Consider the following 19,801-nt stretch of genomic DNA (forward strand, 5'->3'; position numbering starts at 1 on the left):
GTGGACAAACATTGGATAGGTGACCTTCCTTTGGACAGATCTTGGCTGGATGACCTTCCTGTGGACAGACCTTGAATGGATGACCTTCCTGTGGACAGATCTTGGCTGGATGACCTTCCTGTGGACAAACCTTGGTTGGATGACCTTTCTGTGGACAAACCTTGGTTGGATGACCTTCCTGTGGACAAACCTTGAATGGATGACCTTCCTGTGGACAAACATTGGATAGGTGACCTTCCTTTGGACAGATCTTGGCTGGATGACCTTCCTGTGGACAGATCTTGGCTGGATGACCTTCCTGTGGACAGATCTTGGCTGGATGACCTTCCTGTGGACAGATCTTGGCTGGATGACCTTCCTTTGGACAGATCTTGGCTGGATGACCTTCCTGTGGACAGATCTTGGCTGGATGACCTTCCTGTGGACAGATCTTGGCTGGATGACCTTCCTGTGGACAAACCTTGGCTGGATGACCTTCCTTTGGACAAACCTTGGTTGGATGACCTTCCTGTGGACAGATCTTGGCTGGATGACCTTCCTGTGGACAGATCTTGGCTGGATGACCTTCCTGTGGACAGATCTTGGCTGGATGACCTTCCTGTGGACAGATCTTGGCTGGATGACCTTCCTGTGGACAGATCTTGGCTGGATGACCTTCCTGTGGACAAACCTTGGTTGGATGACCTTTCTGTGGACAAACCTTGGTTGGATGACCTTCCTGTGGACAAACCTTGAATGGATGACCTTCCTGTGGACAAACATTGGATAGGTGACCTTCCTTTGGACAGATCTTGGCTGGATGACCTTCCTGTGGACAGATCTTGGCTGGATGACCTTCCTGTGGACAGATCTTGGCTGGATGACCTTCCCGTGGACAAACCTTGGCTGGATGACCTTCCCGTGGACAAACCTTGGCTGGGTGACCTTCCTGTGGACAGATCTTGGCTGGGTGACCTTCCTGTGGACAGATCTTGGCTGGATGACCTTCCTGTGGACAAACCTTGGCTGGATGACCTTCCTTTGGACAAACCTTGGTTGGATGACCTTCCTGTGGACAGATCTTGGCTGGATGACCTTCCTGTGGACAAACCTTGGCTGGATGACCTTCCTTTGGACAGATCTTGGCTGGGTGACCTTCCTGTGGACAGATCTTGGCTGGATGACCTTCCTTTGGACAGATCTTGGCTGGATGACCTTCCTGTGGACAGATCTTGGCTGGATGACCTTCCTTTGGACAGATCTTGGCTGGATGACCTTCCTGTGGACAAACCTTGGTTGGATGACCTTCCTGTGGACAAACCTTGGTTGGATGACCTTCCTGTGGACAAACTCTGCTTGAGTGCCCTCTGGGGTTCCCTTCTTGTGGCGGATTGATAATGTCCTTCCCTACCCTGACTTTTCTCTTCCAGTACTGTTAACACATTCCCAGTGAAGCATCATTTCCTAACCTGAAGCTTCCTCGGCTCAGCCTTGTTTTTGTAAATAAATGTGTACATAGTTCATATGTCTGTTTTACCACTAAGGTGTAACAGGTACAGTCGCATAATAAAAGACTTTTAATCCTGGGGTTTTAATTCTGGGGTGTTGCCTCCTTTCTTCTATTTCCCCCCCTCAAACACCCTGAGTCTGCCTCTGACTGTCAGTACAGTTGGGACAGTATAAGTCCAGTGCAGGGATGTGAGCAGCAGATGGGGTCCTTAATCAGGTGCAATTCGTGTTAAGTGCTAATTAATCCTTACATGCTAATGCAGGGAAGTCAAAGTTGGCAGCTGTGGCCTCAGAGGTAGAACGGCCGTCCAGTATTAGAAGGTTGGTCCTGAGTCTTGAAGTGTCTGGTTATCATTGAACCAGCTGATAGAATCTAACCTGAAGCACAGAAACGTAAACGTCTCTGTGCTAAATATTGGTTTTGATTTTAAAGAGCTAACATATGCGTGTCCTGAGCTTGTACATTAGTCTTTAGTTCTGACCCAGTTTCCTCTCTGTAGTAATACCAGTGATTTCTAATCACTGCCTTACTGTTGACTGGAATTAACTGATGATTAATTATTAATGTCCTCCTCAGTTGGTTGAAGTATTTAGCTCTGCTTTAGGTCGACCTTAATAATGCTTATTAGAAGCCCCCTCCCCAGTTCACAGATTTAGACAGACGGTTATTGACGTGAAGCCCTGAGGCTTCATTCATCTGCGTATCACTTTATTTATTTAGTAGACGTCCATGTCAAATTACCTTGTTCCACATCGAGCAAATAAAATCAAAATGAGTGATAGTATATTTTTACAGGCAGCAGTCTTCTCTGAGGCTAGCCGCTTCTTTAGCTACGATAACCTTTAGTTGACTTTTGCTTTACGGCCCTCTCGAGTGCTTTTTATTAGTGACTTGACATCTTGTTTTCCAGAGGTTATCTATCAACACCTCTGTCCTCTTCTCAGCAGCCTCATGGCTCCCTAGAAGCAGCATACAGGACTGTTTCTACTGCTGTGCTGGAAACTACTGTCTTAGTCTCATTTTAGGAAAAAAAAAAAGCAGCCGTGATTCTCTGAAGCCTTAGTTCAGAGATGATGGAGCCTGATGTGGAAGAATCTGACAGCAGAGGAAGTCTGTAAAAATGCTGCTGTCTTTGATTGAGATGGTGCAGAGGTAAGAACTCTGCGTGCTGTGAGTAGGATGGATAAACAAACATGTTGACCTGGTGTGCTATTTTAAACTTCACCAAAGCTTCAGATAGAGCTGCAACAAGAAGAACCATACTTCATAGTCTGCAGAGAATCTTCAAGACTGCCTCAAACCTCCCAATCTGTCCTGTACAGCACATTAAATCTATTTAAACTCTGACCTCTTTATTAGTTTTATAAATCAGACATGGTCAGTATAATTTGTGGTCTTTACTCCATTCTTCTTTGCTTAACTGCAAACTACAAGCTCTGTAGAGTTCTATGGGGATCAGGTGTGAACAGCCTTTTCCAAGTCCAGCCATAACCTCAAAGATTTTCCACATTCATTTTACTCTCTACCTTTACAAGCCTTCCAAGGCCGGCGGCTGAGAAGCATCCCCACAGCACGATGCTGCTGAGAAGCATCCCCACAGCATGACGCTGCTGAGAAGCATCCCCACAGCATGACGCTGCTGAGAAGCATCCCCACAGCACGATGCTGCTGAGAAGCATCCCCACAGCATGACGCTGCTGAGAAGCATCCCCACAGCATGACGCTGCTGAGAAGCATCCCCACAGCATGACGCTGCTGAGAAGCATCCCCACAGCATGACGCTGCTGAGAAGCATCCCCACAGCATGATGCTGCTGAGAAGCATCCCCACAGCATGATGCTGCTGAGAAGCATCCCCACAGCATGATGCTGCATGATGCCTACAGCATGATGAGCTTGAAGCATCCCACAGCATGATGCTGCTCCACGAGGGGTGGTGTGTTAAGCATCCTCACAGTGATGACAAAGCGCCACCACTGGCGCCCACGGGGTGGCTGCTGAGACATGTGGTGATGTCAGTGTTTGGCATCAGAGTCTTTAAGATGTTTTTGCCTCTATCCACTTATAGTTTTCAATAACCTTTTCTCTGAGTTGCCTGGAGTGTTCTTTTGTCTTCATGGTGTAATGTTAGCCAGGAATACTGATGAACCAGTGGCTAGCACTACAAGTCTGGACCTCTGCTGAATTAGGTCAGTCACTTTAAAGGGGATGAATATTTCTGCAGCCACTTTTTTACCATTACAGGTTTTTATTTAGCTGACATTACTCTGTAGAAATCTGTTTCAGTTTGGATGTTGAAAAGAGGATTTTTGTGTAAATTTTCTGTCATAAAACACACACACACACACACCCCCCCACACACACACACACACACACACATATATATATGTCTACCATGATTGATTTATAAAATTAATTTGAGGGTAAAACATCCGACAGGATAAAAGATGATAGGCTGTTGGGCCTATGCGATGTTCTAAGGGACAGAATGTCTTCTTAACAACAACAGCTCCACTCCCACACTGCCTTAAAGTGCTGAACAATGATATTCTTTAATGATTACTTTAATGATAAACTATACCTTGGGGTGAGAACCCCTATATACATTACAAAGGCTCTAAAGGTAAGAGATTAAAAATCTATCTAGTGTACCCCAGGGGACAAATATATTGTGGAGAGGACGGGGGAATTGGAAAGCCACGCTCAGCATTTCTTAAGTCATTATGCATAAATAGTGTGTGATGTAGCCAATCTGTATTTCTCTACCTGCAAACAGAGAGGAGGGGATCCTGAAGGATTCCCATCATGCAGTTTGCTCACAGAGGGAGTGTCGGGGCTCATCATTTGAAGTGTTTTTTTGTTTGTTTTTTTTATATGACACACAGATTACATCCAGCAATTATGGGATGTGTCTCTGTTTTCCCGTAGGTACACTGGTCTAAGAAACGTCCTTGAAGATAATGAATTTATGGACTGATGTGGATCCACAGCCATCAACCATGCAGCAGAGGTGAGCTGAAGCTATCAGCTATTACATATGTGCTTGTCTTTGGGGTGTTTAAACTGATATGTTGGAGATTTTAATAGAGAAATCATCAAGGTAAGTGGGATCACCATTGGACAGCTTTCCTTCAAGGTTTCCTTGATGTAATCCAACATGGCCGCTGCTTTTATTACACTAAACTCCTGCAGTCAGCATCACATTCTGGGTTCCCTGCTCCTTTACTTTTATTTTACCTTACGTTAGACCTGTTAGCCTCATTTGTGGACTCCTTGTTTGCCCCCTTGTGGTCACAAAAGCACATTACAGTCATCAGTGTCCATTCAGGATGGCTGCCACTCTAACCGAAAGGCTCTACAGCCTCTCACCAAAAACTGTTCCAGGTACAGAGAGTGAGGTTTGGTATGGCTTCACATTTAAACCAGTTTAATCAGCAGTACCTAGCTACAGCACCGCTAAAGAGGAAGTCCTCGTATGAGGACACTGGGACTTTATACTGGTGTTAAAATAAGGGAATACAGCTGGGTAGTTCACAGGTCAAAGTGAGTATAAATGCTCATGTGGTACACGTTGCTCTAATGTTTAATATTTGTTCTGTCTTAAACTAAGGGTAACTGGCTTCCTGTTTGGATACAGACCTGCTCTCATTGACAGATGAAGGATTTTAGCATGGCTGGAAGGAAGAAGGAACTTTGTACAGATAGAAAAGGAACTAAAGGGACAGTACAAAGACAAATGCTTGATAACTGAAGGCTCAGATGATGTCTGACTGAGACGTTAACTCATTGAGTGCCATAGAGTGTTTTTATGGCGGCTGGCACAAGGGGGCGCTCTCACGCTCCCTGTGAATAATTTTGGGGCTTCTGGGATATGTAGTCAGAACACGGAAGAGACGGTAGGTCAAACCCACTGAGATCAGAGATGGAGACGCAGGGATGGAGGTAATCTAAGCTGAAAGTTCTAAAACAGACGCTGGAAGAAACTTTAAACTTTGGCCTGAGAAATCGCTTACCCACTGAAACCGACACTGAACTTAACGACAGTGAAGCCAGGGATCGGCGCTTTCATTCATCTGCCGGCCAAGAGGCTAAAGAACGCTGCAAGGTCTCGCCCGTGTGTCGGAGAAATAAGGCTGCCTCTCGCCAGCAAGATACATACAGCAACGACACTTCAGAGACGGACTTTTCCAACCCAGACTCTGAGGAATGGGTGCAGAGTGAGCTGAGCGGATCTTGTTCTCCGTCCCAGAGCGATGGAGGTAAGTTAACGTTAGGAACCCACTGATTATTCAGCCAGATTTAGCCAATGAAACCATCACTCATGATCCTGTGTTTTCAGAAGCAGAGAGAGAAGAGCAAGCCCCATGCAGTTCTACAACACCGTCTGTTGGCAGAAAAAGAGGTATGAACAAAAAGATTCTCTATTATAGATTATATATTATACATATAAAACATATATTACTTCTATGATTTACAGGCAGTGCCAGGGGACACGCAAGCAGGGGAGGACGTGGGCGTATAGGGGGGTCCCGTGGAGGCCGTCCAGTTCCAGAGTGTGAATGACAGTGACTGGAAGCACTGTTATTTATTTTACAATAAAATAACAATTGTAATATAATTTCAGATGTCTTTTATGCCATTGAAGGCAAAATTATAACATTCAAATCACTGTTCTGCTTGACAGACTCTCTTTCACAAAAATGCATTTTTCTCAGCTTTCTAGAAAAAAAGTGGTCTTTTCGGTGAAACTAGCCTCTATTCACCTTCAGATAAATCAAGAACGGAACAAGCTGCAAACAAACGGTTTATCCATGACGAAATAGAGAGTTTCTTCTTTCACTTGAGCTATTTGTTGTTTTCAGAGTCATAGAACAAAATATTCTGTGGGTCTTGAAAGATGACTCAAAATGGCCAAGCCACTTTCCATTTTATAAAGGGCTGGCACTCAATGAGTTAAAGAGCAGCGGTGTGTCTGCTTTCATCTCCTTTGCTGCAAATGGCTGAATACTGATGTCAGTGTGACATGTCAGTTTTTTTATTTTTGATAAATTAGCAAAAATATCTTAAATTGTGTTTTCAGTTTGTCATGATGGGGTACTACGTGTAGATTCATGAGAATAAAAATGATTTTTTTTCTACCGTAGCATCAGGATGAACCAGAACAAAATAAAAACAAATGCAACAATAAAAACCTCAACATTGTGAATCTGAACACCAGTTTGAATAACAGGCTCCAGCTCCGTAGTTTCTTTGTTTTCTCCAATCTTTATTAATCCAGGGAACTACTGACTCGTATTCACCAACACTCTGGCACACATTCATTTAAATTCACTTCATACAAGACAGACAGTCTTGGCGTCACCAAGTAGAATAAATGTCCTTAAAGTGTCACGTCGTAGCTGCACTTGAACAGGAGGGATGGAATGCCTTAAGAAGAGATATCCCCAACACTTCTATGTACATGCATCTTTATCATTCAAGCTTTATTCACATGTCTTTGTGGTTTATTGGATGTTGGAAACTGTAGTCCATGGTGTTAGCTTGCTGTACATGTACATTATATGCAGATTCTTTTTGGAGTGTCATGCAAGCTGGCGATAGCAAATACACAGGTACAATGTATATAATTTATTTGATGGTTTAACATGATAATCTATTGAAAAAGGAAGAGAAACATACAGATATACAGTATAAATCTAAGCCTAAATACATCTTGTGGCAGCACAGAACATTTCACATTCCATTATTGGGACCAAGGCCATACAACACCTGAAGTCTCTTTTTTCTGACTTTTTTCTTTTAAACGTCGGCTCACGCGGTGTCGCGGCGTCTCTTAAAGGAGCAGTTGGCAGTTTGCAAAATATCTTTTTGAAAAAAAACAAATCTTCCCAAGAATTAGTAGCATGCATGATAATCTAGAGTTTGTTACAGATATGTCTCTTTCACTTTTCAACTACACTAATAAGTTTGTCTTTAAAAAAAATGATCATACGATGACCAAACAGAAAAACTGGCTGGAAATCTCACCAATGAGCCAAAAGTAATGGTTTAAATCAGGCAAACCAGTAAGCCAGGAAGAGTTGTCTTCACTCCTGTCAGACTGCTCCAGTGCTTCATCTTTCTATATTTATTTATTTATTTACAGCACACTGGAGAGGCGTGGAGCATCTTTGGACTTCCTGGTTCCATGACTTAAACAATGCTCTATCTTGAACGCATGAGATCACAAAACATAGCTTTGTGCCCAAGACCAAAGTCAAGACATCCTTTCTCACTGTGTGTTCATAGAAGACAGCAAGCAGCTCTCAGAAGTGCATTATGGGTATTCCAGTCTTTATGAATCTGCTTCAAACATGTACAGACAGCTAGAATGAAGGTTGGTCCCAGGGAGCTCAGTCAGACATGGAGGTGACCGTTTCAGAAATGTGGGTGTGTCCCTCCACGCTAGCGTACTCTGATTACACCTGGGACGGCGGGCGCTACAGCCGTTTCAGACGGGGTGCGTGGACGCTGCATGGTGGCAGCGTCATGTGAACTATCTGAGCCCTCTGCTGTTTGTAACCGTTTCATCTCGCCTGGACTTCTGATCTTAAAAGCATGTAGAACATCAACGCTGTGGTCACAGTCAGGCTGTAAACATCCTTTATCAGGACGTCCTGGGCTTTAGGAGCATGTGTAAGAATGTCCCTTAAATTTGACCTCTCAGCAGCCACAGAGTTTCTCTGATCACTACAGTAATTGGCTGTTTTTTACTAAAGTCATTGAACTATTTATAACCTGTGTTTTCTTGTATTATACCAGTGATACTCAGCATGTGGGTCTTTTATGTCTTAAATTAAAATCTTATTCTTTTAAACTTTGACCTCAGAAATGTATGATTGCACCCCACATTAACCAGTTTGTTTCCCACATTTATACAGCAAGTTTTAATAGTCAAACTTAATCCTCAACCTTTATTTTTTCAATTTTTTTCCACTTTTCATCCATTTCTGCTGCTTTGAGCCCATTTTTACCACTTCTTTTAGCCACTTTTTTCTACTTTTATTTGCTTCTTTGCAATTTTGCCTGCATTTCAGCTGCCTTTTGCCATTAAATGACACATTTCCCCCATGTTCTCACCTTTTTACAGCTTTTTTTGCCCATTTTAGTCACTTTCCACTCATTTTTTGCCGCTTTTGGATAGGGGTGTAACGATTCATCGATCTGGATCGATATATTGATTGTTTGAGCAACGATTCAGTCAAATCGATTGAAAGTATAAACATCGATATTAATTGCCATTTTTACCTTACGCTTTTATTTTGAAAGTCCCCTCACATGCTTGGTTATGACAGTTTCCGTCTATCCAAAAGTCACAACACCGCTAGGCGAGGATAGCAGCAGCAGCTGAGAGAGGATCAATGTTGTGTTTAATCCTTCATGTGAAAGTAACAGACTGAATGGGTTCACAATATCGTCTGATATCGATCGCAGGCCTCTAAATCAAATCGAATCGAAATCGAATTGTGGCAGACTTTGTTATTTCGGCAAATATCGAATCCTTGTTCTGAGAATCGATATCCTATCCTATCATGATGAAACTGATGATTTACACCCCGACTTTTGGACCACTGGTAACTCAACTTTTTGTGACTTTCCACCCATTTTTGCCACTTTTCACCCAGTTCTCTCCATTGTATACCTATTTTACCCCTCACCAGCCACTTTTTTGCCACTTTAATCCATTTCTGCTGCTTTTAGCCCATTTTAACAACTTCTTTTAGCAACTTTTTGACCGTTTTTTTGCCACATTTATCCCATTTTTGCCTGTTTTCATCAGCTTTAGCCACTTTGATCCTGCTTCTTTGCAATTTTCCCCCCATTTAAACCGCCTTTTGCCATTAAATACCACTTTTCCCCATATTCCCACCTTTTTACATCTTTTTAGCCAATTTTAGTCACTTTTTACCATTTAGATCGTGTCTCTGGCGATGGCACTTTTCCACAGATTGGCTCTTTGTTTGAGCAGGGTTGAGTAACACTGTATTACACACTGTCAGTGTCAGAGGATCAGTGGGTTGGTCATTTCAGATCGCCTGTGTGAGCTCTGGGTTGCCTGTTTTTCTGCATCAAGCCCATCTCTCTGCTTTTACTGTGAAATTTCATGGCTCAGGTCAGCTATACTATGAATCAAGTTACTTGATCTACTAAGGTATGAGGAAAGGCGGCTGTAACACGCCGTGGCGGTGTAAGCCGGACCGGACACACAGCGCCGCTGCACACAGCAAGCATGCACCCAGACTGAAACATGCATTAGGGGTAAAAACATGTATGGGAGTGAAGGTGAACATTTGCTTTGCTTTCCTTGTGAACACACCTTCAGCAGGATGTTTTGGCTGATCCTACAGAGACAGTCACCTAGCTTGTCCTGTGGCTGACCCAGGCTAAATGTGCAGTGTGCCTCCCGTCTACACAGTAGAAAACAGGACAAGAAACCAGCGAGGAACCCTGGGTCACATGAATCAACTTGAGCCCTGGTTAATCAGGGTTAAGGTCAATCCTGCTTCCATAAAGAAAAACTGCATTGTGCATCAACAATCCAAGTACAATACATTCAGTTCTTCAGTCTGTACAGATCAAACTTTACATTTCTTTAGGGTTAAACTGATCCCATGTGGCAGTGAGCGACTCTATTTCACAGCAGAGCTCCATGTTATCAAGTATTATTTTACATGCACAAGTGTTATTGATGACTGACCAGGAATGCTTCAAATTTACATCACGGTCCATGAGTTGTGACCAGCTGATTGCTCTGCGACCTTCGGTGGAATGGCACACAGTTTATCAAGAGAACAGGAGAGCTATTTTTATCCGCTAAACTATTAGACGCTGACATTTGTCCATAGTCGGCCAAGCGGCGTGGAAAATGAATGGCCTACCCACGCCTTCCCATCTCTCTCACACACATGCACATGCACACACTCCTGAAACATCCCCGTCCCTCTGCAAACGTAAGAATGGGCGATACATTCTGATGGAGAAACGATGACCATGGCTCATTATCCTCTCCCTGAAGAATGGATCTGATACATTCAGTGTTAGTATGTGCTTATTATCGGACGGGCCGCTTACCCCGGCCCGTCTGTGGAATCAATGAAATCCATTTCCATCACTGTATGGCTTTTCATACAGCCTCTCTACTCTGCAGAGTGGAAGTACACACTTTTCTATGGGTGATGAAGACAGACGAGCCTCACAGATGCTCCAAAAGTAAAGTGATGCTGTGAAATAATCTGTGTTTTTCTGCATTTTAACGTCTGACAGTTCTAGCCAATAACAATCACAGAATACTCCTTTTCATTTGGGTGGTACACACAGAATATATATACATGAATGTGTATATACACCTATGTACTTATGTACAGAAGCGGTACCATTCCTCCACTCTCCAACAGAAACAGAGTTAGAGTCGACAAAACAATCCAGGAGACAGGTTAGGGATCAAATGAATACCTGAAGACACACAGTACAAAAATACCAGAAGATTTCAGAAATCCAGTGACGCCCAAAAGGCCCTTGGCAGTTTTTTTTTTAAATCAAACTGTTTTTGAGAAAGTTAGTTAAATTTGAGTGCAATTCTGTCATGCTATCACTTGGAGCGCTGTTGCTAGAAGGTAGAAGTGAAAAATGGCAGTTTGTTTCGAACTTGTGCTTTTTTGTTTTCCTTATCAAATGACCAAAAAAAAAGGATATTACAATTTCACCGTACTTCTATCAAGAAAAGATGCCTCATAGCAAAAGATTCAGAACCTGAGACACGATCATCCTGAAGAGGAAAGAGTCCTCACTCTGGAGTTATTGAGTTTGGGTACCAGATCGAGAGCGAGTCCAGATGAGGACGAAACCCTCAGCCCCCCTTTGAGGGATCTCACGAGTGCTGAACAGAGCAAGGAATGTTTAACACTGCTTTTCACCCTCGCTAACATTATTTTACCTGAATTAACATACCAGGGTCTAAACAATGACCCCCTTTAGAACTGGATTTTTTATGAGATCTAGGGCATTTTTTTATTTTCTAGCCAGTCTGGCTGTGTTGAATGAGTATAGCACAAATTTCCCAGAGGAATTAATTTTATTGATTTTGTATGTTTAAAATTGTTGCCTAAAATGATCGAGCTACACAAAAAACCGACACATTTGCTCCTAAGGACAAAAAATGTCCCACTGAAAACCACTGAAGATGACATTTTTGATCCCACATTTATCTGAACATAAACCAATGCTTTCCTTTAAGTTACGATTTCATTTTGGACCGCTAGATTTCAGTTTTTAAGTTTTTATATTTGTCCACCAGATAAATGGAGCTACTATTCCCATTCATTGACCCATCTCAGGACCCAATCACAACAATAATCAAATATTCATTTGTATTGATTTTGGGGGATTTTTTTTTTTTTAATTAAAGAAAAAACAGTGGAGTTGTGTAAACTTATTAGCCTCTAAATGGTTAAAACCCCTAAAATGTTATTAATATTTGATATGTTAATTTCAGCAGAAGTAGTTTTACATTACTGACTCAAGTTAAGTGTAAATAAAATAATAATACATTATATTTTAACAGCTGATTTCAGGAAGCAGACATGACCATGGCAGGACCATAACTGTGAGTTTTTGTTTTTGTTTTTTTTTTTACTGACACTGCAGCAAAAAAATAAAATAAATAACAATACATACAAATCAATCTTGCTCCAAATCATTGACCCATGTCAGGGCTATAAAATTAATAATAATCAAATCACCCTTAAAATAGATTTTACTGAAATCATTTTCAGGATTTTTTTAATTGAAAGAAAAAAACAGTGGACTTGTGAAACATACTGGCCTGTAAAGGGTTAAAATCCCCCCAAATAATTAATATTTGATATGTATATTTCAGGCAGAAATAGTTTTAAAAGTCTGATTCTTTTAAAGTGGAAAAAATAAAACTCCTCCTCCCCAGCCTCCCCCTTTATATACTAAAGCTCCACCTCCTCCACCCCAGCCTCCTCCTTTATAGACTAAAGCTCCACCTCCTCCACCCCAGCCTCCTCCTTTATAGACTAAAGCTCCACCTCCTCCACCCCAGCCTCCTCCTTTATAGACTATAGCTCCACCTCCTCCCCCCCAGCCTTCTCTTTTATAGACTAAAGCTCCACCTCCTCCCCCCCAGCCTTCTCTTTTATAGACTAAAGCTCCACCTCCTCCACCCCAGCCTCCTCCTTTATAGACTAAAGCTCCACCTCCTCCACCCCAGCCTCCTCCTTTGTAACATAAAGCTCCACCTCCTCCATCCAAGCCTCCTCCTTTATAGACTATAGCTCCACCTCCTCCACCCCAGCCTCCTCCTTTATAGACTAAAGCTCCACCTCCTCCACCCCAGCCTCCTCCTTTATAGACTAAAGCTCCACCTCCTCCACCCCAGCCTCCTCGTTTATAGACTAAAGCTCCACCTCCTCCACCCCAGCCTCCTCCTTTATAACATAAAGCTCCACCTCCTCCACCCCAGCCTCCTCCTTTATAGACTAAATCTCCACCTCCTCCACCCCAGCCTCCTCCTTTATAGACTAAAGCTCCACCTCCTCCACCCCAGCCTCCTCCTTTATAACATAAAGCTCCACCTCCTCCACCCCAGCCTCCTCCTTTATATACTAAAGCTCCACCTCCTCCACCCCAGCCTCCTCCTTTATAGACTAAAGCTCCACCTCCTCCACCCCAGCCTCCTCCTTTATAGACTAAAGCTCCACCTCCTCCATCCCAGCCTCCTCCTTTATAGACTATAGCTCCACCTCCTCCACCCCAGCCTCCTCCTTTATAGACTAAAGCTCCACCTCCTCCACCCCAGCCTCCTCCTTTATAGACTAAAGCTCCACCTCCTCCACCCCAGCCTCCTCCTCTATAGACTAAAGCTCCACCTCCTCTACCCCAGCCTCCTCCTTTATAACATAAAGCTCCACCTCCTCCACCCCAGCCTCCTCCTTTATAGACTAAATCTCCACCTCCTCCACCCCAGCCTCCTCCTTTATAGACTAAAGCTCCACCTCCTCCACCCCAGCCTCCTCCTTTATAACATAAAGCTCCACCTCCTCCACCCCAGCCTCCTCCTTTATAGACTAAAGCTCCACCTCCTCCACCCCAGCCTCCTCCTTTATAACATAAAGCTGCACCTCCTCCACCCCAGCCTCCTCCTTTATAACATAAAGCTGCACCTCCTCCACCCCAGCCTCCTCCTTTATAACATAAAGCTGCATCTCCTCCACCCCAGCCTCCTCCTTTGTAACATAAAGCTCCACCTCCTCCACCCCAGCCTCCTCCTTTATAGACTAAAGCTCCACCTCCTCCACCCCACCCTCCTCCTTTATAGACTAAAGCTCCACCTCCTCCACCCCAGCCTCCTCCTTTATAACATAAAGCTCCACCTCCTCCACCCCAGCCTCCTCCTTTATAGCATAAAGCTTGTTACACCCTGGTACACTGGTAGTTTCTGTGAAATAATTTAGTGTCTGTTTGTGGAGTAAAATAATGTTAGCATCCAAAATGAAACTGGGATGTTTGGAAAAGCTGGTAAAAAATTCCTCGCTCTGTTTCACTGAAATACTGACTAATAAATATCGATGGGGGGCTCATAATTCCGTCCTTATCTGTATATTTTCAGAACTATTGAGACATACACAGCCTGTTAAATTGTGACGTTACCAAAGGCAGAAACTGATCGTCCTTTTACTACAGCTGATCATGACATGCATTAGGAGTGCATAGGGTTCCAGTCAAACATACATAGGCTTGTTGAATTAACTTTTGGGAAACGCCGTCACTTTCTGTGTAGTATAAAGTTATTTGATTAGAAAAGTCTTGTGTGAACCACTTTAGTGTATGTTTTTGCAAATACTCTATTGTTTCTTCATTTGCTGGCTTTGTATCTCTCTATTTACACTCAGAGGGCAAATGTTAGTGTCACACGTCCCGATTACAGTACATACTTAAGAAAATAAAAACACCTCGGTACTCAGGGTTCAAAGACTGTGAATATAAAACAATTGTGCAGAGAACTTGGTCCAGAACTCAGTAGTCTTTCCTCAGTCTTTGTTGGTTTGTCTTTGACTTGACAGATTCCATCACGTATAAAAGCAACAGAAAAAAAGGAAGAAAAAGGAACAAAAAGATAAATAGAAAACAACCAGACAAAGAACAACAGATATCCCAACAAAGAGTCCAGTCAGACATAGTAGAGCCAGTAGATGAGGTTGAAGAGGGAGAAAACGGAGGGAAAAATGATCCGCGACCAGCGGTCGATGGCGTTCACATCCGTCAGGTCTGGGATTTTAATTTTAAGCTGCGAGGATCGCCTTCGCAGACGGCTGCGTTTCATCTGGGCGGACCGGTCCAGGGAGTGGCGGCTAGCGGAGCGCGGGCCGATCCCACCGCTCTGCTTCCTGTACTGGATGTTCGCCGAGGCGGTGCTGTCCAGCTGCACCATGGACTGAGAGTTCCTAATGTCCGCCACGCTGGTGGTGATCTCGCCGCCCGCCACCTCGTTGTGGATCTCTAGGGTGGTTAAGAGGATGTTCCCGTGGCCATGTGGTTCCGCCTGGTGGACAGAGAACGATAAAACCATTGAACAGCGTTGGAGAGAGATTAAACCAGGGGTTCTCAACCTTTTCAGCCCGCGACCCCCAAAATAAAGGTGCCAGAGACCAGGGACCCCACGGGACCTGAAGGTGGTTGAACAACCAGGAACATTCTAGAATAGTCATGTCCCAACTAAACTGAGAGGGACCCAACTGCAGTCAAGATGGCCGACATGGGCGTCGCTATACATCCAATCCATGCCGAAGTCCCAAGCAGAGGTTTCTCCTTCGTGCTGGACTCAGCTGTCAGTGTCTGTCAGTCTTTTTGTCGCCTAACCCTAACCCTTGGTGCTGGATCTCAAATATACCCCCTTCCCCGCTGCCTTCCCCTGAACCTAACCACTCAGGTTTTAATGCCTAAGCCTGACTTTAGACGTACGGACTTCTAGTTGAGACTTCCGGATGTATGTCGGCCATCTTGTCTGCATCAAGGTACTCTGGACTAAACTGGGGGCCCATGGAACCAGCAAACTCATGGTCCATTGTAAAGTTTTATATTTAACCTGAATAATAACCACTCTAATCAAAACAACAAATATCTTCTTTTAGTCATTTGTGCCATAGTGTATGGTCATCTTGAAAATGTAAATCTCTTAAAAACAGAGTTAAAATGGGTGAAAATGGGAAAAAGAAATAAAAAGCTGGTGAAATGGGATTTTAAAAGTAGTAAAAATGGGTTAAAGTGGCAAAAACTGGCCTGGGAAGTGATAAAAGGGGGATTTAAAAGTGGGGGGAAAGTGGTTTAAATGGGCAAAAATTGGTTAACTGACACAGGAAAATAGGCAAAAGTAGGCATAACAAATAGTCAAATGGGGTAAAATGAGCAAAAACTGGGTGTAAAAAGTTGGAAAAAGGGGTGCATAGTGGCAATGATGGGTCAACAGAGGCAGCGATAGGTGGAGAATTTTTTTGAAGTGGCATAAAAGTGGTGGAAAGGGTTTAGTGACAAAAATGGGTTTAGAGTGGCAACAGTGTGTTAAAATTGGCAGAAATTGGGGGTTAGAGGCAAAAGTTGTTAAAAAAGAGGCAAAAATGGGTTAAAATTGTGCAAAATTGATGAAGAGTGGAAAATAATAATAACTAAATTGGGCGAGAAAAACAAATCTATACCTAATTTTTTTAAAGGCATTTAGTGACCCCCTCTAAATGTCTCATGACCCCCAAGGGGGTCCCGATCCCCACGTTGAGAACCACTGGGTTAAACACTTCAGAAATACAGGGCCTATAAAAGTACTCACCCTCCTGGCCGTTTAACCCTTTTAATGCCTTTATACACCAATCATGGTCAATTTAGGTTTTCAGACAAGACACTAAACACTGCAGTGATGGCAGCATCATGCCGTAGGGGTGCTTCTCAGCAGCTGGCCCTGGATAGCAAGTAACTGACATCAAAGAGGGTTTTTAGTCAAAAAAGCCAAAACAATATTGACCATGATTGATCTGTAAAGTCAATAAAAGGGTGAAACATCCATGGTGGTGATGAACTTTTATAGGTTCTGTAATCGTGGAAGAAAAGGTCTCAACAATGATTAAATGCAATAAAAGGAATATAAAAGTGTCCTACAGACTATAAAGACATCACAGAGCTGTGTCAGAGATCAAATAAAGACTAAAAGAACCCAACATCCACAGAGGTGTTACATTTCTACTCAGGGATGCAAAACAAGAGATCTAAAGTGATGCAAGAAAGAGACAGACACCCCGACAAAAGTACAGATGTCAGAAAAAGAGGCCAAGTCATGAAATATAGATGGGAGTCTTAAACATCAACAAAAATATGTAGAAAGAAAAGAGGAAGTTTGAGAGTCGATGCAGACGGTAACTCTGACAGGGATGTTTTCTACGCCAGGCCCTCGTCTCTGAATCCTCCATGAGCATCATGTCACTGAGAGAGTTTCTGTGCAGACGACCAATCACAGAGACGCTACAGAGATCAACACTTTGACTGATGCTAGAGTGAAGAAGGGACTATTACCAGCCTGTTCTTATCAATGCTAACATGAGCATCAGACTTCTGCCATAGTGAGACATAATTTAGTAGTATTCAGGGGTATTTACAGCTGTCCAAGCCATATTTTCTTCTTTCTCTTTAACCCTTTATAACCTACCATTGTGCAAGTCCAGGACATATTCTTACATTTTTACATACTGTAGTGCCATTTTTGGGAGTATTTTTATTTGCTTTACACCAATATAACCCTTATATCCAAAGTTTTAATAATATGTATTTATTTATGTCTTAACTACTACAGTAAATTGCTTAAAAGTGCATTAAACTAAAAACATGATTTTTAATTTTTCACATATATTTCAAAATACAGAAATTGCACAGCTGTATTAAGTTTGTAAATGTAAAAAAGTTGCGGGATATCCTTTGGAACCACAGGAAATTTATTTGCAGTCTGTTTATAACTTGCTTTTTGAGATATAGTCAATTTAGTAACCTGTAAAAAACCGAACCAGATGAGTGGTTGGACTCTTCATCTGAAAGCTTCACGCCAGCTCTAAAACTGTTTGGAGCGACCAGGTTTTTGTGTCGCCATGACCACACATGTGTGGAAGTGTGTCAGAGGTGTGTGTGTGATGGATGTGGGGTGTGTGTGGGGTGTGTGTCTGAGTGTTTTTGTAAAAAGTAGGGCTGAAACGAGAGCGAGGGCGAGTATGTGTGCAGGCTAATTTCTTTAGTGTATTCTGAGGAAAACAATACAACTCCCAGGAAAATACGCTACTTCCTGTTGTTGGGGCGGAGAGCCTGTGAGGTAGGGACACGTAAGAATCATGTGACAGGTCACGCCCACAATGTGACGACGTTTATTTCAATGTAGGAAGTGCTGCAAATACCGGTGGTCTCCTTTATAAAGATTTTTGTTGTGTGTGCTTTATTGTGTATTTTTACAGCGCTCTGAAACATGGAGAATGTGTGAAATGTTAGTGTGACTCCCCAGGTTTATATGCAGAAAGAATGACTGATCCATCTTATCCTGTTTCAACTTTACCACCAATCAAAAATGGATATGCTAATGATAGCGCCGGCGCTATGCTGGGTTCTGTAGGGTTAAATCCAAATTAAATCATGCAGTCGTAGTTGCTCGCTGCTAGCATCATAACATACAGCTGCATCCAGGATTGTTACCTCATTAACTCTTCACACCTGCAGCTATGATTAAAGGATACTGAGTGAAACATTTAAAAGGTTATTTGCTGTTATTTCAGCATCTTTTTACCACAGACTGATGATGAATACACAAAGAATAAACCTTCATAATGAGGCAGGATGGGATGACGCCTCCAGTCACCCCTATAGGTTTTAACCATCATAATCACAACATTTAAACAGAAGATGCATCAGATCCATGCCTATGATGTTTGAGGAACAAACAATCCACCAGTGCTCATCATTCATGCAAATGTAGCAGCTGTGTAAGCTTCACATTTCCCTCTTTAAAGTCACATTATTCTACCAAGACCATGTAGTACTGTATGTGCTGCTGATGTGTTTTATTACAAATTAGAATCATTTTTGTTAGTCATGTGTGCAGGATCTGACTGAAACATGAGGAGTTATCGTCTGACTGTTCACTGGATTTTCACCTTAAATTTTTATCTATTAGTGATGTTGTTAGGTGAGTTATTTCACATCTGATTAAACACAGATTACAATTATAAAGCACCTATTAGAAGGATCCACCCCATGGATGTTTTACCCTTTTTATTTTTTTTTATAAATCAGTCACTGTCGATATAATTTTAACAGACCTTTTCAAGTCCAGCCACAGATCCTCTGTTGGATTGAGGTCTGGGCTTTGACTGATTCTCCTCCTTGTCTTTAAACCATTTCTGTGTAGTTTTCTCTGGATGCTTCGGCTCATCATCCTACTGGACAATAAATCTTCTCCTGAGCCGTAGTTCTCAAGATTGTCATCAAGGATTCATTTTACCCTCTACTTTTACAAGCCAACCAGGGCTGGCTGCTGAGAAGCATCACTACAGCATGATGCTGCTAAGAAGCATCCCTACAGCATGATGCTGCTAAGAAGCATCCTCACAGCATGATGCTGCAGAGAAGCATCCCCACAGCATGGTGCTGCTAAGAAGCATCCCTACAGCATGGTGCTGCTAAGAAGCATCTCTACAGCATGATGCTGCTAAGAAGCATCCCTACAGCATGGTGCTGCTAAGAAGCATCCCCACAGCATGGTGCTGCTAAGAAGCATCCCTACAGCATGGTGCTGCTAAGAAGCATCCCTACAGCATGATGCTGCTAAGAAGCATCCCCACAGCATGACGCTGCTAAGAAGCATCCCTACAGCATGATGCTGCAGAGAAGCATCCCCACAGCATGACGCTGCTAAGAAGCATCCCTACAGCATGGTGCTGCTAAGAAGCATCCCTACAGCATGATGCTGCTAAGAAGCATCCCCACAGCATGACGCTGCTAAGAAGCATCCCTACAGCATGATGCTGCAGAGAAGCATCCCCACAGCATGACGCTGCAGAGAAGCATCCCCGCAGCATGACGCTGCCACCACTGTGCTGAGTAGTGGGGGTGGAGCTGAACTCTGGGGGATGTTCAGAGCCTTGGAAATGTTTTTGTCTCCGTCCCCTGACTTAGTCTTTAACAACCTTTTCTCCTGGTTGCTTGGAGTGTTCTTTTGTCTTCATGGTGTAAT

The 19,801-nt window shown here is 43.1% G+C and overlaps 1 protein-coding gene across 1 annotated transcript in view; it reads right to left on the bottom strand.

Moving 5' to 3' along the window:
* Positions 1-13,973: 13,973 nt before the first annotated feature.
* The window catches only part of LOC121506329 (gamma-aminobutyric acid receptor subunit beta-3-like), a 62,254-nt gene continuing 56,426 nt past the window's right edge, over positions 13,974-19,801 (bottom strand). The window contains exon 10 of the mRNA XM_041782092.1: positions 13,974-15,091. Coding sequence (XP_041638026.1) covers positions 14,720-15,091 — 372 coding nt within the window. The 3' untranslated portion in view covers positions 13,974-14,719. The remainder of the gene's footprint in view (positions 15,092-19,801) is intronic.

This window comes from Cheilinus undulatus, linkage group 24 (assembly GCF_018320785.1).
Source record: "Cheilinus undulatus linkage group 24, ASM1832078v1, whole genome shotgun sequence".
NCBI lineage: Eukaryota > Metazoa > Chordata > Actinopteri > Labriformes > Labridae > Cheilinus > Cheilinus undulatus.